This window comes from Andrographis paniculata, unplaced genomic scaffold (genome assembly GCF_009805555.1).
Source record: "Andrographis paniculata isolate CXL003 unplaced genomic scaffold, ASM980555v1 Contig87END, whole genome shotgun sequence".
NCBI classification, from domain to species: domain Eukaryota; kingdom Viridiplantae; phylum Streptophyta; class Magnoliopsida; order Lamiales; family Acanthaceae; genus Andrographis; species Andrographis paniculata.
The window spans coordinates 3,382,514-3,407,972 of NW_026137625.1; the positions used below are offsets into that span (position 1 = coordinate 3,382,514).

The 25,459-nt window shown below is 35.0% G+C and overlaps 1 protein-coding gene across 2 annotated transcripts; it reads right to left on the reverse strand.

The window, feature by feature from the left end:
- On the reverse strand, positions 1 to 23,861 carry LOC127242527 (BEACH domain-containing protein B). Of its 2 annotated transcripts, none has more exons than XM_051262085.1 (41): positions 23,689 to 23,861; positions 23,192 to 23,389; positions 22,376 to 22,439; positions 21,996 to 22,227; positions 21,165 to 21,311; positions 20,379 to 20,705; positions 19,890 to 20,109; positions 19,128 to 19,196; positions 18,317 to 18,763; positions 17,880 to 18,192; positions 16,502 to 16,957; positions 16,250 to 16,408; positions 16,006 to 16,155; positions 14,095 to 14,250; positions 13,976 to 14,017; positions 13,494 to 13,835; positions 12,842 to 13,015; positions 12,526 to 12,686; positions 12,127 to 12,436; positions 11,621 to 12,047; positions 11,151 to 11,487; positions 10,839 to 11,027; positions 9,981 to 10,242; positions 9,683 to 9,874; positions 9,391 to 9,609; positions 9,141 to 9,305; positions 8,453 to 8,565; positions 7,874 to 8,338; positions 7,563 to 7,776; positions 6,835 to 7,056; positions 6,273 to 6,743; positions 5,872 to 6,201; positions 4,883 to 5,332; positions 4,300 to 4,346; positions 4,111 to 4,204; positions 3,728 to 3,934; positions 3,171 to 3,296; positions 2,722 to 3,087; positions 2,407 to 2,638; positions 1,098 to 1,850; positions 1 to 355 (listed from the first exon to the last, which is right to left on the reverse strand). In XM_051262085.1, the coding sequence occupies exons 2-40, from the start codon at positions 23,311 to 23,313 to the stop codon at positions 1,156 to 1,158; spliced, it is 9,714 nt and encodes a 3,237-aa protein (XP_051118042.1). In that variant the 5' UTR covers positions 23,314 to 23,389; positions 23,689 to 23,861; the 3' UTR covers positions 1 to 355; positions 1,098 to 1,155. The 2 variants fall into 2 exon arrangements, with proteins under 2 accessions (XP_051118042.1, XP_051118041.1); XM_051262084.1 differs by having other exon boundaries at positions 11,618 to 12,047.
- Positions 23,862 to 25,459: the final 1,598 nt, after the last annotated feature.

Here is a 25,459-nt window from a genome sequence, read left to right on the forward strand (position 1 = left end):
TAAAGCAAGAAGACACATGTAAATATGTATATGCATTCAACCCCAGAATTTACCAAAATTCTACTTTTATATCCATCATATATGATCAAACTTTGATGCAAAAAAACAAAAAAACAAAAAAAAAAAAAAAAGTAAAAATCTATACCTTTCACCGCCTCAGGTTAGATTAGCATTTATAGCTATGATGATTAGGGAGCTCAGTTTTTGTAGCCGGTGCAGGATTTTAAGACAACCAATGAGTGTGTTGTTCTGTGTTGATGTATAGTCAATGAAACAGAGCCTTGAAGATCCTGCACTTGGGGTTCTCCAGACGAAGGAGACGATTCAGAGACTGTTCATGGATGACATGTTGCATCTGAAAAGGAAAATTGAAGGATGAGGTAAGTTGGTACAGCATGAACCATCATGTTGTACCAAAACATTGAAAAATCTATCCAATAAAAAAAAAAAAAAAAGTAGACATTGAAAAATCTAATTTCATTCTGAGATGAGAGTCGAGACACAATCAAAACCAACATCGGCATCATTTAGTGCTGCAATATCTTCAATAATGATTCAGTTGAGTCATTTCATTTCCGCATTCTACTGATAATTAAATCCATTGGTTCCATGAAAGACGGTGTTTACCTGGTTATCATTTATATATATGGAAGGTTGCAAATTTAATCATGTATCTATGATTAATATCACTCTATATATTTATTCAAATATAACATATTTACTTTGGTCTGAAGGAAGAGTACCAGTGGATAAAGACGGCAATTCCAGTTCCACTCACGAGTTTTAATATGGTGTGCACTTTTTACTTTTTATAATAAAAAAATAGATAAAAAGTAGTATATGATTTTTTACTAAATAAAAAACATTTTTTTACGACAGACAAATAAAGAAAGTGAGCATATTTTCTATGACAGGGGAAGTATATTTTCTTTGTTCTTTGAAGGACAAAAAACAGATGATTTTCTTTCAATGTCTAAGAACTAAAACACAACTGATGAAATATACAAGATAAAAATGATTGTTTACCATAAATATAGGACTAAATTTGCAAACAAGCAAAGAACAGAAACAACTTGTAAGGAAGTCGGTCTACGCACCTGAAACCCTGAAGATTATGTGTCTTCAACATCAAAAGGTTGGCGAATAAGTACTCCTTCAAGTTACAGACGCTTTTGTTTTCAAATTTCTCTGGTGGCTAGATTTTTGTAGGTGGGGATTTTCAATGGAATACACTAAAAGGCTTCCATCTTTCGTCCCAGCTATGAAGCATTCTTCTGGAGTCACAGTCAAAGAACTAATCGACCTTCCCATCCCATTATATTTTGCCAATACTTCAAGGGACTGCATGGACCGGACAATAATCTGTCCTTGTTCTCCGCCACAAACTAGAAAGTTACCACAACAACTCAGTTCAAGGCAGCTGAGACGCCCATGGGATTCAGCTGTTGAAATGTGTCTCCCATTGATAGAGTACAGGTGTAAACTAAGATCGTCTCCACAAAACACAATACGACCATGACGAGAAGCAACAAGCTTGGACAATGGTCTGCCGCCAGGATGCAGAAGAGACCTCACATACGTACCTTCCTGCAAGGTATGAAAAATGCATGTTCCATCTTTTGAACCACTTATCACTAGATCGAGCTCGGCGCTAGCATATAAGCATGTGATAATGTCATCATGTCCGCAGAGAATATGGAAAGGAGAATCGGCAACAACATAATCCTTCCAATTCATTTCAGTCCGTGGATTTCGAGATCTCTTTTCTGGGGCTCTGGCTCGAACAACTTCCCACAGCATAACAGTTGTGTCGTAGCTTCCAGTAGCCAGAATACTTCCATCGGAAGTTACTGCAAAATAATTGCGATGGGAACAGCAATTAGGTAACAATTCTTACTGAAAAAGAGCACTGCTCTACATGAGATGACGTGGTAGAGCAAATAAATAAACAAATAAACGAAAAAAAAAATTCATCATATTGATGCACTTATCAAAACTTTTAGATGAGTTGATATTTAACAATAAACAATAGATAAGACAAGCCATGTGTAGCTTCCAATATAGTCAAAAGACATATTACAGAGATCTCTAGGGCAGCTATTGCACGAAGAAGTCAAGTTGGTCTAATTTCGATAAATCTTTTTGACTTCACAAATCCGGAAAGAATTCAATTAAATAGAAAGTAAAGCAGTGAGTTCATTTTTTTATTTATTGACAGGAAAAAATCCTTTTTGAAATAGTTTTCTCTGAATCACATGTAAGTCAGAATATCTAGTAGCATGAAACCAAGCCAAATGTAGAAATTCACATTTGAAATTCACCCTCAAAATAATGGCAGAAACAAATTGTAAGGAAAGAAGCTAAGTTAGGAAAATGCAACATCTTTCCATTCAACAAAACATTTACCTGCAACACAGCTGACGACATCCTTGTGATGTCTAATGCTCTGCATCATTCTCCCATCACTCAGAGATAAGACCTGAAAACTATTTTCCCAGTTGCCACAGGAAATGAGAAAGTTCTCAGACGGTGTTTGCAAGGTTGCAAAACATTGTGGTCCAAGTTCAAAGTTGTCAGCCAGAGGGCTCCCAATTTTATTTGGCGAGAATACATCGGGACCAATTCCAAAATAGGGATCCTATATGAGAAATCTACAGTTAATTGGGAACTCTAGTGGAAAAAACTTATATAAAGTACAGGTAACATCGAGTAACAACACACCTGAGAACCAGAGAATGTAAAGTTTCCACCAAATTGCAATTGGGTTGTCAACCACAACTTAACAGAAACTCTGAGGTTTTCGTGCACGCTGATGATGTATGAATCCAGCACATTGATATACAGAACTGGAGAAGGTGTTACACTTGAAACAACAGAAGTTAGAGTAATAGAGCTAGGAGCATATCGCAGAGGATGAGCTATTGGGACAGGTTGCCCTCTCCTTGGATGTTTCTTCCGGAAAACTTGAATTGGAGTCTGACCGAAATTAAGAATCTGATCTTCTATGGCTGATCTTTGCAAATCATCTTCTATCTCATCCAAGTTAACCGCACCTTCATAAGTTAAATAATAGAAAACATTTGCAGCCTGTGCAACAATATTTCAAGGATCAGGCTAATTGAGTGTATTAACATCGGTATTGAGACAAGGTAACATATCCTTTTATTTACCTCAACAGCGGGCTTTCCTCGCTGTTTGTAACCGAACACCAAATCAATCCAGTGGTGAAGGTTTGAACTGACATACTCACTTTCGAGGGCCTCCCGATTCTTACTGATGAATTCATCTGGTGAGCCCTGTAAACATTGTGAAAATTAGCAACTAAACAATTTACAGAGGTATAACATGTCCAGACAGGATCTGTGTGCTAATAATATCACAAGCGAATGAGTGAGAAACCCAATCTAAATCAACCATATAACCAATTACAATTACAAATTTGTTCAGGATGAATGACCTAGTAACATCTCTCATGAGGATCAAATGAAAGACAATCACCTAAAAGAAGAAACTAGCAAGACGGAGAGAATGATAACATGATATGGTTGTGCAAACTCTAATAATCATCATACTGTGACCATCTCCACCATCTACCAAACCCATGATTGGGCCATAAAAAATGCTTTCAAGCTTATCCAGTATATCAAAAAATGTGGAGGCCCGAGCTTCAACAACAATATAACAGTAAACAAGAAATGTAAGAAGTTTTTTGGATAAATTGGTATACCTTGGCCCACCGTGGAAGGCAAACATCACCAATTGGTTCACCATCTTGCTTTACACCAAAATGATATGAATTGGAGTTTAATAGAAATTCCGGCATGTAAAAAAATTCAGGAATCAACTCCTTTACATCACTGGTGTTGGAAAGGCAATTTCGGTAAGTGGCTTCAATACTTTGGAAAAGTCTGTCTGCATGATCAAATTTACCACCCTGTTGAAGATAGGACAGTTGAACATTTTTGAGCACATGCATGCGTGATTGATAAATCAGGGAAGCTAAGCGGAAAAGAGAAAACTAAAATATGAAACAAATAAAAGCATCTATTTAGCACTCTAGAAAGGACCGTAAGTAGAAATATACATTGGCAGCGAACAACCAAAACTTACCTGCAAAGTACGGTGGAGAGAGGTAAATGGCTCCAATCTAAGTAGGTAATAGAGAACAATTCCCATGCTCGAGTAATGAGAACCATAATAGAAGCTGTTAGGGAAGCCCATGGTATCAGACAAACTAGATTGGATCTCAGAAATCAAAATTATAATATATATCATCATGAAAGGGAACCACTTTTTTACCTGGGAATGTCAGGGTCGACAAAGTTGCGGTACCTATCCTCAAAAACCTGAGTCAATGGCCAAAAAATGAGATGTAAGCTATATTTGGTTAAAGTTTTTAATGATATAACATCGAAAAAGAACACACAAACAAAGTCAAGTATTAGTGTATTACAATTTCTCACTATTAAAGCTTTACTGTATAAAGGGGGTTGGTCATATGCTAATTTTTAAATTAATTCAGCATATGTTGAATTTAATCCAAACCTTTCATTTGGAATTTAATTATTTAAATAAATTGATAATTTATTCATTAAGGGCTGTGGTTAAATTCAGTATTGTATCCACTCTGCTATATACAGTCACATTCACATTTATATCTAACCCCATGTTCTGCCTACGATAAAAATAAAAGAATTTATATCCAAGGTAATAAAAGAAAAGTATACAGCCCACAGTGGGTTGATCAAACTACTAAAATAAAAGAATAAAATCCCCATTGTTTACGCTTAGAGATGAAATAGTCACTTAACTATTACACAGAAAAGCAATAGTATTTGCACAAGGATAATGATTTGCAACAGGAAAAATAATATCTTCTAACCTCAAATCGTTTTGGATCAAGAGCTCCCACAGGTTTAGATAAGTCTCTGAATGTTGATGACTTCTTCAAATCAAGAGTCTCAGATGTGTAGTCTGCCAATATCCAAGGAAACACAGGATACTGGGTTAAATCATTGTATGTCCTTCCAGCAAGGGTGTTGAGAATCATTAGGTATTCAAAGTTAGTAATCTCTCTTCTCCTCCAGCTTTCTCTAGCAGTTTCAGCCATTTCTTGAGCTATGCGTCTGTCAACAAATGAAATAACTCCAGCCTTGTCCTTGAGGCCCTTGAGCAGTACAGTTTCATTCCTGGTTGCTACTATGAAGTTTCCAATATCCTTTGCATCTTTTTGGGATGCAAAATTAAAAAATATTGGAGGCACAGAGGTTGTAAAGAAAATTTCAATTGCAGTATACTTCAGGAGATATCGAGTCAAATGAACAGCCTTAATCTGCAAGTAGAATGTATAAAGTCCAGTCAGATTATACTGACACAATACACTAATAGAGAAAAAGAATTGTGATTATTGTTATGTAAATGTAACCATCTGACAATGTTTTGTGAACTTGAAATTCCGAAGAGCAATGCTACAAAACAAATTTAAGCTGTTTTTGAAATCTTTGTGATGGTCACAAAACAACCAGATGAGTTTAGGGCAGTGTGCTCAATAGTTTAAAGATGAATTTTAAGTAAAAAAATAAGGTGACCCTTCAAGCCTTTTTGAGTTATTCCAAACCAAGAAACTGTTGGTTGACTCCCTTGTATATAAATAAATAAATGATGAATATCCCTAACAGCTTAGGCTTTCAGGTTAAGATCCTTTAATGTAACATCAGTCGTTGGAGGGTGCTTCTCTATAACTTATTATGATTAATGCTGTTTTGTTTACCTTATCTTTCGTTCAATGCCTCTTATTTCTTTCTAAAATGTTTGTTGTCCATATCACATTAAATAATATGAAAATTTAAAATTCAAAGAAAACAACATTACCTTAGATAAACTCCACCAGCGATGGCGCTTAATACATTTATTCTGTTTTCGGTCAATAGAGCTAGCATTCTCACTTGCATTAACTCTTTCCAAATCTAAATGTGAATTCACAGGGAATTTTAGCAGCTTCTGCCTCTGTGGTCCTCCAAAATGTTCAGGTTTGCTGGGATCAGAAGTAGTTGAGGTGTATGCGTTTTTAAGAATAGATGACCCACCTGTACCTTCCACCAAAAACTCACCAAAGAAATGCAAGTATTGTCTCATAACTTCTAATCGCCCAGCTATTTTCCTCTTTGGTGTGACCAGGATACAGGGTATTGTCGTGAGAACCTGAAAATGCATCAAACAAATTACAGAACTAATACATAAGTTGTTATACCTACCAATCTTCAAAATCGTACCTCGCTCTTCTTCGAGTCACCGGTTGAGGGATAGTCTTCTCTGTCTTGCACAATATCCGGTCCACTGCGCTCCTTCTCCACCTCAGAAAATTCCTTTTCTGAAGAAGTACCCACAATCTCTGAGGTTTTTTGCTGGCTAGATTGAGACTCACTTTCACTTGGTTCTGAAGTCCCTTCATCCGTAATTCTATGGATGCCCTTTACTGAAAATTGCTTCATTTTCTCCAATGAGAGAGCTCCTAAACCATGTTTGCCATCACTCTCAGAAGAAACTGCCCCATTGTTAGGAATTGCAGAGGGACGACAAAGCTTATCATCAAAATGATAATTTCGCCTCAGCTTCTGCCTACAGCGCCATGCATCCTCTGTTTTATCGAGTTTCCAATGTGTAACTATGCTATTTGGGAAGGGATTGGCAGACCATGGACCCCTCTCATCAATCAGCAAACGAAATGTATGAATCCATTTTTCCTGTTGAAGTAGCAGTTGAAATTTTAAGCATGGAAATGAAGGATAAAAATAAGAGATATAATAATGTACATGCTAGGGATGATTATATTACAGCGACAATTTGCTGTTCCTCATCCAAGGAGAGCTGGAACAAAGACCTTCTGCTGTCATCAGATGCCAGAATGGCATTTAAATTATTTTCTATCTGAACCTCGAAATCTTTCCTTTGATTACAGTCTAAAACTGTATTTTCTTCCTGTCTACTTCGCAGCTCATTTAATTGTAAAACTCGGTCAGCTGTCAGACTTTTAATATACTTGATTTCATCAGTTACCTGCATAATGTAGTGTTGAACCTCAACAGGCAATCCAAAGTGAACGTTATAGACGATAATTACTGTAAACTATTATCTGATTAATATTACTATCGGAATCGAAGATATGTGGTAATTTTATGATATCTTCAGGTAAAGATTTGACCATGTTTTGGAAGAGGTTATAATACAATATGTACATATTTTTCCAATAGCAAAGTTACGGACATCTATCACTATTACTTTTTCCAATTGAAACTAATTTCACAGCCATAGACTATGGTTGTCAGAATCAAAGGGTCAGCTGAAAATAATCTGAAGAACAGTTATCACTCTTTTCTTTTTCCAAAGACAAACAAAATAAAGTTGGCCGCCATGTTGCCTAATTTTATGTTTTTTAATTCATGTAAATCTAATAATGCATTTCAGAAAACTATGAACCTGGCAGCAATTCCAAAGTCTACAGAAAGTATCCAGTATGATTAAACATGGTTTACTAAATAAAAACAAAAAATTATAAAATATACCGCAGAAAGAAGTCGATCCTTTTGGATGAAATTAAATATAGAGTTTCCTTCTTTGGAACTACAACTTAAATCAGGCAAATCATCACCATCCATAACACTTGAAGCAAGCATAGACTTTCCACAGCTAATAGTTTCTCTTATCAAGCTAGAAATAACATGAAAGCGAGCACCACCATCTAGGATCCCGTACTGAGACCTAACAGCAAGTAAGGCCCTACACAAAAATAAAGTAAATAATTAGTCGAACAGCATTTCATTAGGAATCACAATGCATATAGCAGTTTATCAATGAACTGTGAGAAAGATATTACCAGATAAAAAGCTGCAGCCTACTCTTGCTTTGCTCATCATCAGCAGAGAGAAGGAGAGGCAAGATAGGGATAACCAGTTGCACGCAGCGTGATGCTCTCTCAAGAGATGATCTACAAAGATAAAGTACTATCAAGCGGTTTACAAATCTTGAGCACTTCTCCCCTCTCAACAACATAGCCTTATCAACAGTTTTATTCGACTTTCCAACCAGAGCACTGCTAATGCCCCCAGAAACAACAGCAGCCATCTCAGCAGCAGGGATATTCAATGACTCTACCAATCCACGAGCTCTCTGGCCTAAAGATGGTGACGTCGATGATGAAGCTCCTCTAGGTAACACTTTGCTTGGACCTTTCCCATTCATTTCACTAATAATAACCCAAAGATTGTCGTATATATTCCACCACTGGTCAGAAATTAGTCTGTCCTCATTTAAGTCATTCTGGTTATGTGACCCAGAAGTTCTATTAAAAAAAAAAAAAAACCAAGGTCAAAGTCAAAAAATGAAGTACCAACTCAAGTAAGGACATGTATAAGATAGCTTTTTAATAACTGAAACTCAAAATCAAGTGAGTTACCCTGATAAGTTTTCTGGACTTCCTCCCTGCAGGGCTTCACACAGTGCAGCATTGATGTCAGGACAATTATCTAATTCCAAAGCCTGGGGAACCTTGGAGCTGCGTCCAGGGTACTGTAACAAAAAGGAAAAAGGAATGCAACAACCATTAAACAATTCTACATGCAAAGAAGCAAGCTAACAAATAGTAAGTCAAGAAATGAAAATTTATTGTGACAATTCTAAATGGCTCCACGAACATGGGACTGCCATGCCATGCATACATAAAAAATGCTAGATTATACACCACGGAAAGTGTACAGTGATTGCCAATTTATTTATAAAATATACAAGAGAAGGGAGCATAAAAGGCTGAGTTTTCACTTTCATTTTCCTTCTTTTTTTTTTCTAGTATTTGAAGCATAGTAGTGCAGTAGAGAACTTATTGTTCCAATAGCTGATAGCTGTTTTAGCAAATGATAAATGTGCCTTTAACTGCGCATTCATTCCAATTTAGGTTACAATATCCTCATTTGCAATAGTCTCCAGCATCTTAGTTTAATTATGGTTTGATTCACTTCAGCTCTCAACTAACGCATTGCCTCCATGAGCATCTTATGGAAACTAATGCTATCAGATCCACCAAGATTTTGAGACGGAAATGCAGAAAGATGAACAAAGCAATTAAAACTGTTGGGAACATCACATACCGGAAGCTGTTGGCTCATTTCTGAAATGAGCATTTCATCAACTAATTTCACAAAGTACAATGTGTTGTCGCGACATGGCTGGCAAACAAATACATTTTCATCTGTAGATAAAGTTATCAGCTTATGTGTCATATCTTCGTATAAATCACGAAGAAAGGAGCCAACCTGCAAAAGAAGACATTAGTTGAGATTCATCTTTCAGTAATATTTAAACTGTGTTGTCCCATGATGGAGCTAAAGTTCTGCATACTTGTTCACTTTGAATTAGTAGGAAGTTCAGAGTCTCTTCTAAGTTTTGCCAGCCACCTTTTACAGAAAGAATATAGTGACAAAGAACAAGACTATATATGTTTCTGATAAAATATTGCTCGTCCATCTCAGAGTCATCATGGGTTTGCTTGTTGAACTTGTAATTTCTTAACACATCAAGCTTCACAGAGGCCTCCAACCAAGCGTTCCATCCATTTTCCTGCATGGAACATTTACTGCTCATTAGGAATGATCTTATTGGCATAGATACTAGCAAGTTACAACTGTAATACCATTAAAGCCTCAATGTTCGAAGGATTTGAATCTAGAAGATCAAGGAGATCTCCCATTATCTTAATTCTTGAAGTGCGATCCTCACAACCTGATAAAAATCTGAAAATGAGGCATAAAACCTGCGGAAGGAAGAAATGAGAATTATTTGTGCTGCTCTTCTGTCTTTCAGATTGTGCGTTCGTCCGAAGCACCTGTGGACCACAACAGATTAGTAAGAAAATCAGCAGCATGTAAACTTCAATGAAACCGTGCAAAATATATACCAAAACCAATATAAAAATGAATATGATCCACAACCTGTTTTGGGCTAGCACCACCTAGAAGAACATCAAACAGAGTAGCACACAGATGATCTGTCTGTGGAAATCTGAAGATCCTATCAGATATTATGGAGAAAATAGGTTGCATATGTAGGGGTGCCTTTTTAGAAGCTTCAGGCAGAGGCTTGGATCGTCCAACTGGAATGGTAAACAGCTTCAATCCTTTCTTTTCTGTTGGAAATCCACCAAGAATTTTTCCAATGAACTGTAAGCCAAGTAACCTAACCGGCTCAAAATCCCTACAAGCATTTTGTGCCAATAAATCAAATGAAAAACAGCACATGAAATGCCGAATATCCATAAAACAATTAAAAGGAAAAAGAATCTGGTTGATTGGGAAAAAATGTGCGAGCAATCCTAAGACCCTTGAGAGATCATATTTTCTCAGAAAGAACGTATATTTAAAAATTCATATACAATAGAAAAATAGAAAATACTCACAGAAAATAAGCATAAACATAATTGACTATTATACAACCTTTTTTGGAGAGAACATAGTTTCATGAATTGAATCAAGAAATGATATAAATTAATGCACGGTTCTTTGATAGGCAGTGACCAATAGCTGAAACCATGTTTTTGTTGTTTAGGGCATTCTGTCACCATTGCAATTCACTCATCTTATCAAAATTGAAAAAGGAATGGCGAATCCACAGAGGCAGTAATAGAAACAAGGAAAAGAACCAAAATACCGAAAGTTCTGCTCCTGGCTCTACAATGTGTATCATATAAATTCTTCATCCGAGGATTTATTGTGTTTACACTCTCAAAGTAGCATGAGGAATATATGTTAATGAAGAAATAAAACTTGAAACATAAAAAACCAGGATAATACCTGCATAGAAGATTGATAAAGATCAAACAGCCTCCCATTAAGTGCAATTGTTCAAGAAAGGAAGAAAGAAGTTGCTTCTGGGAAACAGCACGTATGATCATGTTTAAAACATCTTCAATGCAAGCCATATCCTCACAGGTTTCACAATACGAAACAAGTGCTTTTATATCAGATGCTGTTATCTGCACCCTGCAGATCCAAATAAAACAATATAATTTTAAAAGAGATATATCAGGAATAAAATAAATAAAACTTCTTAGATCAGGAGCAACAAATACATTAGTTCAAAAATGTGCTAAAAGTATCTCATACCTGAGGCTCATCTCACCAAGGCTTAACAACAAAAGACGAATTTTACGTATTTCTTCCCTATCAGGCTTCTCTCCGACAATTAGGTCATCCATGGAATGCATAATAGTTCTTCCATCAGAAGTAGATTTGCTGTGGGTATCGTCACAATAAAATTGTCTAATAATATCCAGAACACGAGGAAGTCTACACAGGCTCTTTAGAAACCTTGGATCACTATCAAATTGTTGGAGAAGAAACATATACATTTCTCGTTGCACTTCGTATACAGTATGGACCCATATATGAGGGTTTAGAAATATGTAAGATACAGCATCATTCAGCAGCAACTCTGACAAGCCTGGAAAAGAACATTGCATTACAATCAGAAATGGAAATTGCTCAAGAGAAAAAATACCACCACCAAGACAACAAATTGAAGAACATTTTCATAATCAACTAACAACTATCTATATATTGAAGGTCTTTACCACCATTAGAGACAACACTAAAAAGATGCTTCAATGCTGAAAGAGATCCCAAATTCAGCTGTTGGGCTGGAACTGATTGCAATAAAAATCCCAATACTGAAAATCCTGAAAGTAGGAGCATTTGCTGCTGATTTGCTAGATTATCATCTAAAATTGATGCTATAAGATTTATTGTTTCAGCAGCCAAACTCTCCTTAGTAACAGGAGTGGGCAACTCCCCAACATGATGACTTCGTCTGTTTTCAATCATATTGGACTGTGTTAAAAGAGGGAAAAATACAGACACCCCCCCAACACAGTATATGATCTGCTGCAGAAGCCTTCGTGAGCATAGCTGTGATCCACCCAATACAATTGCTTCATAAAGCTTCTTATCGGGAGTAAGATCAACATTTGGTAAAACATTGAACAAGGTTCTACCCTTACTTGCCTGAAAGCAGAAGTTTAATTATGAGTAGAGTTTCATTTGTTATACAGCATAAAATGTTTCCTAACAAAATTAAAAGAACCTGTGCATTAAGTCCAAAGATCATTTTTGATGCAAGTCCATCTTTCCCATCAAGAACCCCACCAGACAATAAGTTGTCCACATAAATTTCGTTGTCAAGAAAGTAGTACATATAACTTGGCCCAAAAGAAGAGATATTCTGCACAGCTTCAGAAGAGAGAGCATCATTGAACAAGTAGATGGGACCAATCTGACCAAGAAAAGGACTAGAATCTGCGTGAGCATGCATGAGGTTCTCTTCCTCATGCATCAGGATATTGGGCTTAGTGCCAATGCTGCAACTGGTCAATGGTTCGTTAATTTTTGGATACCTGAATTTACAAAGATCAGATTGACAATTCCTCTATAAAGGTGCGGATATAAAGTATTCTCCTTCAATATATCTCTCAATTGAAATTACCTGCACTTTTCGGAAGATACAAGAGAACCATCCAGATAACATTTCAGCTGGCTCCCCCCTGAAAATGCTCTACCAACAGAATGTACTAAACACAAAAAGTGCCACTTCTTTCTTACAAGGTTGACATTTATCAATAGTCGTTGCCGTTTCAAATTAATTGACTGAAATAAAGAAAAAGATTCTTAAACCATAGTTCAATCCGTAACACAAATTTATATAGCTTCATGCATACATATATCAATGAACTTTGTAAGCTTATGTGAAAGATTGTAATCGTGACTCTCAAATTGGAAAGATATAAGGTGCTTAGCTTTACCTCATAAAGTAACTTGTCCTGTGAAAGAACAGCATAGCACCCTCGTCCATTTTCTGTCAGAAAACTGAAGAGTCCCATCGATCCATTTCGGGGAAAACTTTCTACTCTCAGCCAACAAGTAAATGAGAATCCTCGGCTCAGGGGCCACTGAAGAGGTGTTTTTAATACAATTCCCTGCATATAATGTAAATAAGTATATCACAAAATAACTCTATGTAAGAATGGCAGCAACACCATTGCTAAGGTAAGAGACAAAATTCAACAGCCCAGGAGGCTTGTTAATATAAAATTCAGCCATCACACTCCAAATAACAACAATAATAATAAAATATAAATATAAATATAAATAAATAACAAAAAGAACCAGGATTGTGTGAAATTTCTGTTTGAATTACTGAAGCAATAGATTTAGTGCAGGAAACGTTTTTGGCTGAATTTGACAAACTTATCTCCTCCAAAACAATAAAATAAAATAATTAATCAATAATAAATAAGGAAATATAATGACTTTTTATTATGGATTAGGGTTTTTTCATTTTAACTAAAAAGGACTACAACTCATCCAGGTGTTACACCCTATTCAATAATCACAAAAAATTATTTAGAGGTTGGGACAAAGAGTTGAAAATATTTCTGGAAAGAACTAACTTACAGAATCAATCCCATTGAGATCAAAGAATGCAGAGGGCCCCTTTTCATTTAGCATTGCTAACATGCTATTTAGGAGTAATGAGCTTGACTGCTTCCGAGAACCAGTTTCACTACGGAGAAGAACAAATATTTTACGTATATCCTTCCCAGATATGCTATGCCCACCAATTACCTGAATTAACTGGGAAATTTTACAAACCCTAGTTTCATCATTTTCTTGTGAAAACCAATTCAGAAGAAAGTTGAGCATTCCTGCTTGAACACACGAAGCTCGATTAGAAAGGGAATCCCTCAGCAGATGAAGAAATATCTCGAGCCCATGGTTCTGCAATGAGTCACTGCTCTGCCCAATTCATAAACAAAGTAGATTACTTAGAAAAGATTCAAACTTTTGCATAACACTGAAAGGAAGCCACTGACGAAGTGCTGTACTCTGGAATAAACAAAGAAAAGAGAAAGAAAAAGTGCAAGCCAATCAATTACCTTTTGAAGAACACTGAGATACAGCAAGATCGCATCTTCATTCTGAGGAAGAAATGAAGAAGAAATATGTTTAGGATGCAAATCAAAAGCCATTAAGAGTCCATGCTTGAAAACATTACCTTTATGGCAGAATTTACTATGAGATCAAATTTCCCATCAACCAGCATGTCAAGCAGGGCACATAATAACGCTTCACTCGGCTGCCATTGACAGAAATCCAGCAGCAAACTCTGTAAAGTCTGATAATCTTTTCCGACAAGCGCCCTGAAAGCAGCCTTTAAAATTGAAAGGTAAAATTAGTCTACTTATAAAAACAAGAACACTTCTGCACCCATCCATGCACTGCTCCTATGTCATCATTCAACACATAAAATAAAATTGACTGTTAACCATAATATTAAACAACAAAGGTTAACCAGTTCAGTATAGAACAATGATCAAATATTTGCGCATAGGGTAAAATAAAAGAATGCTACAATCTATTTATTGCAAGTTTTCTTGGTTAGAACATTATTTGTTAATCATGGTTAAACATTAAGTTCCTACTAGTTTTTAACAGTTAGGATTTTATCTTTCTATATGTTATGGTTTTAATGACATTTTCAAATCTACAGCAGTGATACACGTATAAAAAAATAAAAAAATAAAAAAAAAGATAGTGGCACTTTATTAGTTTAAATTATCTTATCTTATAAAAAAGAAGACTCAAAGTTTAAGCTACATCATCACGCTTTTCTTCACTACCAGCATTTCTTGACCAATTGAGGTTCCAATTTCTTATTCTACATGGGATTCTGAAGTGAGGAGCCGCACAGAAAGCATATCAGTGTTTCGATCTGATTCATATACAACCCTAAGTACAACACTAGCCAATAAAGATTCCATTAGAGTATACTCTTGTCAAGCAAAAGAAAAGATATTGAGAACTCCTCGCAGTTGGCCTAGGCTCCATTCATCTTAGCCTTAGGATCACTTAAATCATATACATCAATATATGGAGTCAGTCTCCTACAAAATAGAAAGCCTTCTAAAAAATAAATTTCGATAGTAGGACCTTGAAACTAAGGAACCACTCGGCTTACAAAAGATTCCAACATGCTCCAATCAAATCATAGGAAACATAGGCAAATGGAAACTACCACATATCACAAGCAGTGGCCCACGCATTTGCCTCAAACAGTCAAACCCAAAGCACATAAGTAAATTCATCAATTGCTGCACCTTTACATCTGCAATGTCCCAGCATCACTTTTCACCACTATCTCTCGCTCAACAAATGAATTGGTTAACTTTGCAAAATGTGGAGCAACAGGATCTAACAATCTAGCAATTTGGCCTTAACCTCAGTTTTTTCTCTGTTTTGTTCAACTGTTTTAAGGGCAATTCTCTCCTTAGGTCTCAGAGCTCTATTTATTAGCCCACTGCCCACCTATGTTTCTCCTTATGACTCTATCCTCATAATGTAAGCTAACTCATCTCCATATATATATATATTATTTTCTTTCCAAAAACATTTCATAACATTACCGGTCAAAATTTATAATGGAGTGATGTGCAAGGGGTAATGGGACCCACCTAACTTAATGAAAATGATACAAACCCTAAAATATCCTTTCAGGTGTTAGCAAGGAAAACAAAGGTTCAAGTCAATGACACATGATCCAAAATTATCCCTCCCCGCGTGTTTGTAATTTGAGAGTTAACATATTTGGTAGATTTGCATCGTCAAATATTCACCTAATTGTCTAATTGACAAATAATTTCTCCAACTCTAGCATAGGTCAATCTATTTAGCATTGATGTACACATGAATCTAAACATCTTATTGAGCAATAAAAGCAAATTAACTTGAATTTCTTATTTATAGCTAATATTTCAGCCAAGAAAATTAAGGAGCTTCATCACGGTTATTGTACTTTAGTGGTTTATTTTTTGTGGGAATCTTTCGAAATTACATGAAGATATTTAAAATATCAGCATTGAGCAAAATACAGAGCTCTGCCAAAGAAATAATCATCAAAAGAAGGTACCTTTGAAGCATCATTTTGTGACAGCAAACAAGTCAGTGTTTGGATGACATTCAAAACCAATCTCTCGCCATTTTTAGCATCCAAATTCCCGTTCAACAGAGACACAACATGCAAAAAGCATTCACCCTCACGGAATAATGCTTGATAATGCTGGTTACAGAAGATAACAATTGCACAAGTCAACTTAAAACAAATTCTATTACTGCGAGGATATACAAATTAAAAAGAGAATTTATTTGCATACCACTTGATCTACTAATAACATCTCTCTCATTCCAGCCAGCAACTCAATTGCCAAGTCTGAAAAATTCATAACTCGTTCCTTCACATGTGTGAATGTCTCCAAGTATTTGGAGCACAGAAAGACTTTTGCTTTCTGGTCCTCTTCATTACGTGGAACAAACTGCCAAATGAAAGAAACTTCAGTCCCCTCCCCCCAGAAAATACAATAATTATTTGAAAAGGGCCACCAAAACATGGAGTGGAATGTGGATACCTTCATGAGATCAAGAACATACTTGAGCATAAGATTCCTTAGACCATCTTCCCAAAATAAATCAAACATACAGTTGATACAGAGAGAACTAGAAATAATCGAATTTTTTGCATCATCAGATATTGAGAAATACATTGCAAATAGATCCATAAGTATGTTTATGCATTTCTCCCAACTCTGACAGTCCTCAGGTGAGTAAGACACTTCATGGCTTTGATTAGACACTGTGCCAATCATAGAGGCATCTGAAAAATCATTTTCACTTCTTTTAGACTCCTGGACCTGAATCCAGGCAACCTTGAGCACCCGAGGAATTGCATCGAGGGACTTAAATGAGGAAGCAGTTTTCTCAAGTGAACACTGCAATATATGAAGGAGGCTTCTGGAAAGAACAGTTGCAAGGCCAGGATTACAGGCAGATTGTTCAAGGGCATCCAACAAAACAGTACATTCAGGCTGTCAAACATGGATCATTAGATGAAGTGATCACTAGAAAGAACAACGTGATGTAATACCAAAAAAAGCATGCAAATCACAGAGAACAAAATTTAAGAAAAAGAAAACAGTATTCCTTAAATTGCATTTAACTAATGAATATTGACTTCAATTGTCGAATATTTACTAAAGCATGCAACAATGTATCATCCATTCAAGTATCATGAGGGAAAATGAATAAATAGAGCTCTCCATGCCTTAATTAATAGATATTGACAAAGTTCACAGGGGCAAAAAAAACAACAACAACAACATGGATGCAGTTAAAATCATTGTTTTAGAACAAAAGGTTGTGCTAGCATTTGGCAAATTAAGGTATGTGTACAGTAAAACTTAAAACTATTAGAACCTAACAATCTCATTGCATGTGTTATCTGAAGTATGTTGAATCTCTGATCAGTCAATGAATAAGTGATATGATAGGCCATTGCTACTCAGTTATTAGTATGCATAAAAAATAATTAGTTAAATTATCTACCTATCAAGACTAGTGGAGGTGATTCATCAACCGAAGTATGTCATATTTTCTTTGGAACTCATTGTTTTTTAGCATATTCAAGAAAATATGGAAAAATTCGTCTTCAGACAACTCCAGTGAAAAAAGAACACTGATCCTGTACACCTGACGCATCAAATAATAATCCCAACACTAATCCAGTGCCTTGGAATTATCAAGTGCTTGTAAGTAGATGAAAAAATACACTTATAATGTTGTTGACCTTTAAAACTCATCTCGTCCTATATGTTCCTTCAATAAATTCTTTAAAACATGCACGTTAGCAGCTGAAGGTTATGCAGATTGTTCTGCTAGTACTCTATATGAGTAACAGGAGAGTGGATGTCAAACCAGGAAACATCAAAATAAAAAAGAAAAAGGACCAACCAAGTTGTGGGAACTTCCAGGTAAAGTTGCTGCAAATTCCATGAATGAGATAACTTGAGCCTGGAGAATTCCAACTTCACTTGTGTTCACTTCATCCTCAACCAAACTTGGACCTCTATATTCATCCATTAACAAAAATTTACTCATGCTACAAGTATCTATTGCAGGAGCCGGGCCAAAGTAAAAAAAATTCTCCGAGAAGATGAAGTCCCACATATGCTCTTTACGGAAGATATCAAGTAATGATGGTGATGACAAAAGAACCTTCTTAAATGCAAAAATAACATACTGCTGCATCACATTGGCAAAGACCCTGCAAAGCAAAAATTGGTTAAAAAAAATTAAAGAAGATAATGGTAACAAAAACTAATATATTCACAATAAAGGTACCATATATATAAGAAAAGACAGAAACAACAGGATCTAGATTGCTCCACCTTAAGTGGCAAGGAATTTCATTTTGGTCTGAACAAGCCTTGATGCACAGGAAAACTGTGAGAAGCATCCGTGTGAACCACTTTATAGAAAGTTCCTCATAGACTGCAGAAACCACTGCATGTTTCCTGATGGAGTGATGAATGCAACCTAAGTAGCAATCTTTGGTTTCAAGAAGAAAATGGCAAAGAGCTCCACTCAACTTGGAAACATAATCACTCCAATCTTGTAGAATAGATAGATTAGATTGAACAGGATGGGACATCTCTGCTTTTATATATTCTGAAGTCTTAGCTTCCCTTCCTTCAAGCTCATCCAAATAATGACTTGTATTAGACTTCACGTGCAAGTAGTCTTGAAGCATGAATGCAACTGAACAGAAGCTATTTGCAAATTTGTGTACCCTTCCATTCTCGCACAGAAACTGTAAGTTGTTGGTATTTCCAAAGCTACAAACTTGTTAAAGAAACTTGTGAATATCCCCATGCATATACCATAGATAGTAAAGAACTTAGTTTAGAGAAATAAATACAACACTTCATGGACAACTAGATTCACACAACATGCCTCCATATGAATAAAAGGGATTTGGCCAAACAACCAAAACAGTATGTTCAGAGATGCTTGAACATAAATAAGAAGATGCAGCACCAATCACATAAAACACCTTGACTGATAAAGGATGTGGCCCCATAGCCAACAAATCTCTTAAATAAGACAACTATCATAGATACAATATATATTCTATTCCAAATATATCTTAACAAACAAGTAATAACTGGTGACAGATAAAAATAAATTCTCAAAGGATACATTGCTTCCCTAAGAACTTCCAATGATAAAACATGGAGATCAAAAATACCATGCAAGGGATTTTTGCTTCTGCAAAGAAAAAAAGATACGGTTATAAATAAATGTAAGAACACACACAAATGCCAGTTTGATGGATACATTTATGAGCAATCTAGCAAAGCAAGGGAAGTTTACATGTCAAGCAGATCAGTTCCACAAATAATACCAAGTACAGGTAACAGTGAATTTTAGAATTTCTACTGCCAATTATTCTTCATTTCAGTGAAGTTACAATTCTGAAGGTTCATTGTTAATAATGGTGGTGGCAAGCAGTAAAAGATTCTCCTCCCCTTGTTTCTTCAACCAAGCAGAAGGGCATCTTGATACTTGTTATATATATGTCCATCCAATTGACCTTTAGTTGAATATCAAGATTAGTTTAGTACATGGAATCTTCTTACCCAAATGTATATATATATATATATAATGCATGAATAACTAAATGCACTTGCATTTAGATCTCAAAATCTATCAAGTAGCCCCATGGGAAACCCCCCCAAAAAATGTAAAGACTGTTTGCTGTTATGCCTAGTATGCCAACCATCACCAGTTCAAGATGAAAATAGCGCACTCATACTAAGTTGAAAAAACTCAAGAAGCAAAGATCAAATATAACACCAAGCTAGAACAAGCACAATATTGCTATTCAGAATAAGAACCCACAAATATTAAATTCATGAGGAAAAAAAAGGCCACATAATTTAGCAAGTACAAAGAAGACACCTCTTCTCATGGCTTGAAATATCATTTGCAATTAAGCTATCAATTGTAGGAATACCAAGACCATCCAAAAGAACTTCCAAGCCACCAATACTTCTAAAATGGTTTTGCCCACGTGGATTGTCAGCCAAAGCTGCTCGGAGAGCCCTTAGAGTTAAGTGTTGAAGAGACATATCAACCCACTGTTCTTTCATAACCAATCTCCTGATCAAACGCAAAATATCTGAAATACATTTAATATCATGATGAGCATTCTTATAGCATCCAGTACAACAATTAAGTCAGCAGGATAACCTCATAGAGGGATAAATCTGTGAAAAACAAAATACACATTCTCATAAAACTACAGAAGAAATCTGAAGAGTCCACAAAGTCTAGAAGCATAACTTTCATGACCAGAGAGCAAACTCAGAAACATTGACTCCAGTATACATTGTGAACAAAAGCTGAACAGGATAAATTGTGTACAGAAGCTGAAGCTGCATACCTTACCTAATAACCAATTAAGACCGCCGGCTTCCAAAACTGATACAACTGTTGTTTGATGCCACAACAAGATTGCCTCAGAAACTGGATATTTTAAATAAGTTGAAGGGTTGATTAACTTTTCATCGGTCATTGCTGCTGAAGACTCTGCCTTGCTACTCTCAACTTGAACATTTTCATCAATAGTTGAAGGTATATCAATGAAGTTACATATGATGGACACCACGTGGACAAGTGTCTTTTGCAAAACTCCAGCATTTTGTACCATTGTATTCAATGAAGTTTCATCAGAAGGAATGGCGCTAGTAATAGTCTTTAGTTGGACCACAACAGCTGGAGAAACATGAGTCAGGAATAAGTATTAAGCATGTCATACAGGAGACATCATACCTTCGTCACCAACAGAGAACAACCCAAGTGTATCCGAAGTTTTAGATTAAATTACTAAACAATGTAAGAATATCAATGAACTTGTACCATATATATGAACATGAAATATACATCCAAACTCAATATTATGATGTAAGACCAAATGTCAGCTGCTGACTTCGAATGAACTCGCCAACCCCCCCCCAAACAAAAAAAAATGATGTTCAAGGAATAATCTACAATCTTCTTCATTCATATCCCCATCCTCCCATCAACATGCCTATGCTGACAGACTTAAATATAAGAATGAGATAGAATGGAACACTCAGTGCAAAAAAGGATATGTAACAAAGATAAAAGAAAATGCTAAATAAATTTAGATTTGGCAGACTGCATTTATTAGAACAAATGTGGTGACTATACCTTTCATTAATGCTGTAAGCTTTTGAATGCCACCATAGTAACCAAAAACTTTACAGTTATAAATGGATTGGGTCACAATAGTCAATGCATCTAACAGCATCCATGTTTCAGAAGATATGTCCAGGCTTTCCATAACACCCATTTGATCTGCAAATAGTTATTCCAAAAATTAAAAACTTTATATAATAAATGGAATAATCAATAAACATGCATACATACAGGGAAAAATAAGAAGTGTATATATAAATGAATCCGATTTAAATAATCTCCATCAAGTAAAATTCTAGAGAAATGAAAAGGCCAAGATGATTGAGCAACACAATAAGTAATAAGATGGGTATACAAACAGATGAAACCAAACTACTACAAAGAAAATGAAATCTCTCAATATGTTCATTCTATGTTATTTATGCCCGAATTCTATGTAGAGGGGGAATGAACATGTACAAACAAGAAAACAACACACCTAAAAGATCGCCAAAACAAATATTTCATGTCCTCTGGAGGTTTTCTGGATACATAACATACTAAATGCAAAAACTGACTGCTATTTTGAAATGATTTATACACAAAACGGCACATATCTTACTATGTTTGTAACTTTGATTTATATGGGTATATGAAAGAACAAATTTAGTACTGTAAGATATGGTAGGACAAAAGTATAAGAGATCATGCTCTTTGTGCAGCCAGAAAGACTGGTTGGAAAGGTTTGATCCAAAGGCAGAAAGTGGCAGCTCAAAACATAAGAAGTGTGAAAAAAAAAAAATGGAAACTCTTTTAACAGTACATCTATTTTCAATGGCTGCAGAAATAGGCATTAACACTTACTGTCAATAAACAAACTTGCTATTTGTGAAACTTCTTCGATCAAGGCTAGTATTATATCCGGGGGGTGCCCAAAACTACAACCAACCACCACATCACCAATATTTTGTGTATATTCCTCTGTTGATGTGGAGAGAGGTTCTTCAGGAATCTGACCCAGATTAAGGGGTTTCCAATTCCCAAATACTGTCAAAAATTGCTTCAAAAATATATTGAAGGGCTTCCTCTTTTCCACCTGAAAATCACAAGATATTGTCAGACGTGCATACTAGTAAAAATACATAGATGAACACATAGGAGCACAAACATTGCAAATAACACAGGAGGGTGTTGCAATACTTACAGCAGAATCAACACTATTAAGAGAATTTACACATGCTTACCTCATTAACAGCATTCAGGTATCTTTCCCAAAGTACCTTCAATATTGCCTCATCTCCAACGTTACTATAGAAGACAACATAGGAGGCATTAGTTCAATTAACACATAAAAATGTCCTTTGTGAGTTAACACCATACATTAAAATGAAGATGCGAATGCAATGAGGATATGCTAAATCATTGCAACCTTCATCATGGTCTAAGTCATTATCCTGTAAATTTATTATCCAACCAAAGAAGGCCTTATCAGCTTGGGCAAATTCTATTAATCCTGTGCAAGCATATTGCAAAAGCGGAATCAAATGTTGCTGAAATCATGGCCATAATCCATACATTGGAGAAAATTCTGAAAGATCAAGTGGGGCCCTCCCTAAGCTCCTATTTGCGTGAGATTCCACAAATGTCTCCCTGCCCAGCCTCGAGTTTGATGTTCCTCAAAAGCAGTTTTTTTGTTTTTCCTACTATTACTCAATCAGATTTCTACTTTTCTAAGACAATAAAAGTAGAAATGCATCTTATATTCCATTATTGGATCCAATTAAGAAGCATACTCTACTCTTAACGTTAAAATAGCAAGTCTCTCTCATACTAATTTTCTTCCAATTCCTTCCAAGTTTTCCCTTTCAATACAAAGTTATGAACCAATGTATGTATAGAGCATATAGCATATTATGATACATGCCACACCTCAATCTCACCACAATGGGATATGTGTGTTATATAACTGTAGAATACCCCCAACAAATCAATGAGGATACTTTTCAACATGTTTTGTCCATATTCTCTACCAACAATAAATGAAGATGAATAGCCGATACCTGAAAGTAACAACTGCTGCCGGCAAAATGAACCTTCCTGATTGCGAGGTTGAACCATGTTCTCTACTTTGGCTACCAGAAGACCTCAAGATAAAGTCAGTTACACCTCTAACTATGTTCATAGCTTCTCGCGTCAACTACCAAGCAGCAGCCAGTTATGCATACCCAAGAAGTAGTGGCAATACAACATTGCTTTCTCTGGACAACATATAATCAGAAAAAAAAAAAAGAACTGTGTGAGATTCGCAGCTTTAACGAGTTACCAATTTGGTCTTTTGCATCAATTCATCAAGAAAAAACAACACAAACACAAATTGAAAGCCAGAGGTACCCACAAGCTATTAAACAAAAATTAAAATAACCCAAACTTGGCGCAGACTAACTTCGTCGTCAACAAATTGACATTCAAGGTCAAAGAACTACGATGCAACGCCGCGGGATTCAAGATATATATATATATATATAGTGATTAGAATAGAATAAGGAAAGGGGCGAACCTGATCGGATCAAGAGGAGTCGTGTGAATCGCGCGGTGGATTTATAGCAAGGGTTTGGAGAATTAGGATCGGAAAAATGGTTGAGAGAAGAATTGAAGAAATCCCGACCCGAAGAATCATAGCGAAGCAAACAGCAGATAGATGAGTTGGGAATTATTTCATTGCTGTGTGCATAATATTTACCCAATTGGTGAAGGTGTATAATACTAAAATGCACCTTCATACGTGCGTAAGCTGACGAGCAAGTCCTATTAAAATGTGTGTGTATAGTTTTTATATGTATTTTTTGTTATTTTCATATATTAATATCTTTAATTTTTACACACATTATAAATATATTATATTAATAATTAATTTATTTATAATTTTATTACTGTTTTAACAATAATAACAAATTTTAATTTAATATTTGATGAACCATTATGAAAATGTAATAATATATTTTTATTAAAAATCATATATGATGGATAATGAATGGATAATATTATTATTAGGTGTATAGTTAATATAAAAATTATTATTTTATATTAAATTATTCTTTTTTTTTTAAGTAAATAAATTATGAATTAAATTAATATGATGTTGATTTGATTTAATTAATAAATATTTATAAACAAAATATTAAATATGAATATAATATATAACAATATGATGTATGTTTATTGATGAAATACTAATTGTTTAAAATAATATGATATGTTACTTGATCTGTGAAGAGTTACTAATTATTGTAAATTGAGTGAGCAATTCCTAGATCACTTACATTCTTATATACTCAAAGAAAAACCAAACTACACTTAAATACATATCAAATTTTTCAAAGATTTTTTAGAAATTCTTTTTATTTGTTTTTTGGTGTGTGTATTTTTTTCTTTAAATTTATTATTTGAATTATGTATTTTTTTAAAATATATATATTTTTTATTTTTTAAAACATCTCATCAAATATTATTTTAATAGTAAACATAAATCAATTTTTTTGGAATTCACCCCCTCCAAAAAAAAAAGAAAAAAAAAAAACAGATACTTAAAAGTATTTATATTTTCTATTTACAATGCCCACATCCAAGTGTTCTTTCACTTAGGAAAAAAAATTACAAAAACACAAATCCAACACACCCTGTACATTTTTCAATTGATTTTTACATTAACCTTCTTTTTTTCTTTATGCTCACGGGTAAATCCGTCAAAATTTTGAACCCATAAGCTCACGATCATAAGTTCAACTCCTACCCCACCAGACCATCCTTAAGGGAAAGAACCTTCTTTGTTTAGATAAAGAGTGTTTAGAAGTTTTTGAAAGTTTGAAAAAAATAAAAATACAAAATTAATATTTGATGTGATGTTTTATTAGAGAACAAATGTATTTAATGTATTGATTTTTTAAAAAATAAATAGTGACCGTATGAGTAAAAGCTGATAAAGTAAACAAAGCTTATAAAACTTTCTTAAAAAGGTAAAACAAAACTGCAATACCCATTTCACACTCAAAATAAAATACAGATAATATTATCTGAGAATACCAAAATAAAGGAGATAGTTCCAATGCTCGTTAAATATATTCAACATAAACAAATTATATATAACTCTATACCACACATAAAAACACATAAAAATACATAGTGTTTGTTTGGGAAATTGAATTTTAAATCTACTGTTCATCCCATTTTTTCCCCCCAAAAATATCAAATCAAGCACATATTTTTTATTTTTTATATTATACTAAAAATCAATTTTACATTCAAAATATCACATCAACACCTATTTATAT

What these genes read in the sequence shown, in the direction of transcription:
- LOC127242527 (XM_051262084.1), bottom strand. Translation starts at nt 23,313, where the DNA reads ATGAACATAGTTAGAGGTGTAACTGACTTTATCTTGAGGTCTTCTGGT. An exon ending in GCTTACAGCATTAATGAAAG is followed by an intron (nt 20,706 to 21,164) that starts GTATAGTCACCA and finishes ATGTTTCTCCAG; the next exon opens with CTGTTGTGGTCCAACTAAAG. An exon ending in GAAGTTCTTAGGGAAGCAAT is followed by an intron (nt 18,764 to 19,127) that starts GTATCCTTTGAG and finishes ACAAGTTTGTAG; the next exon opens with CTTTGGAAATACCAACAACT.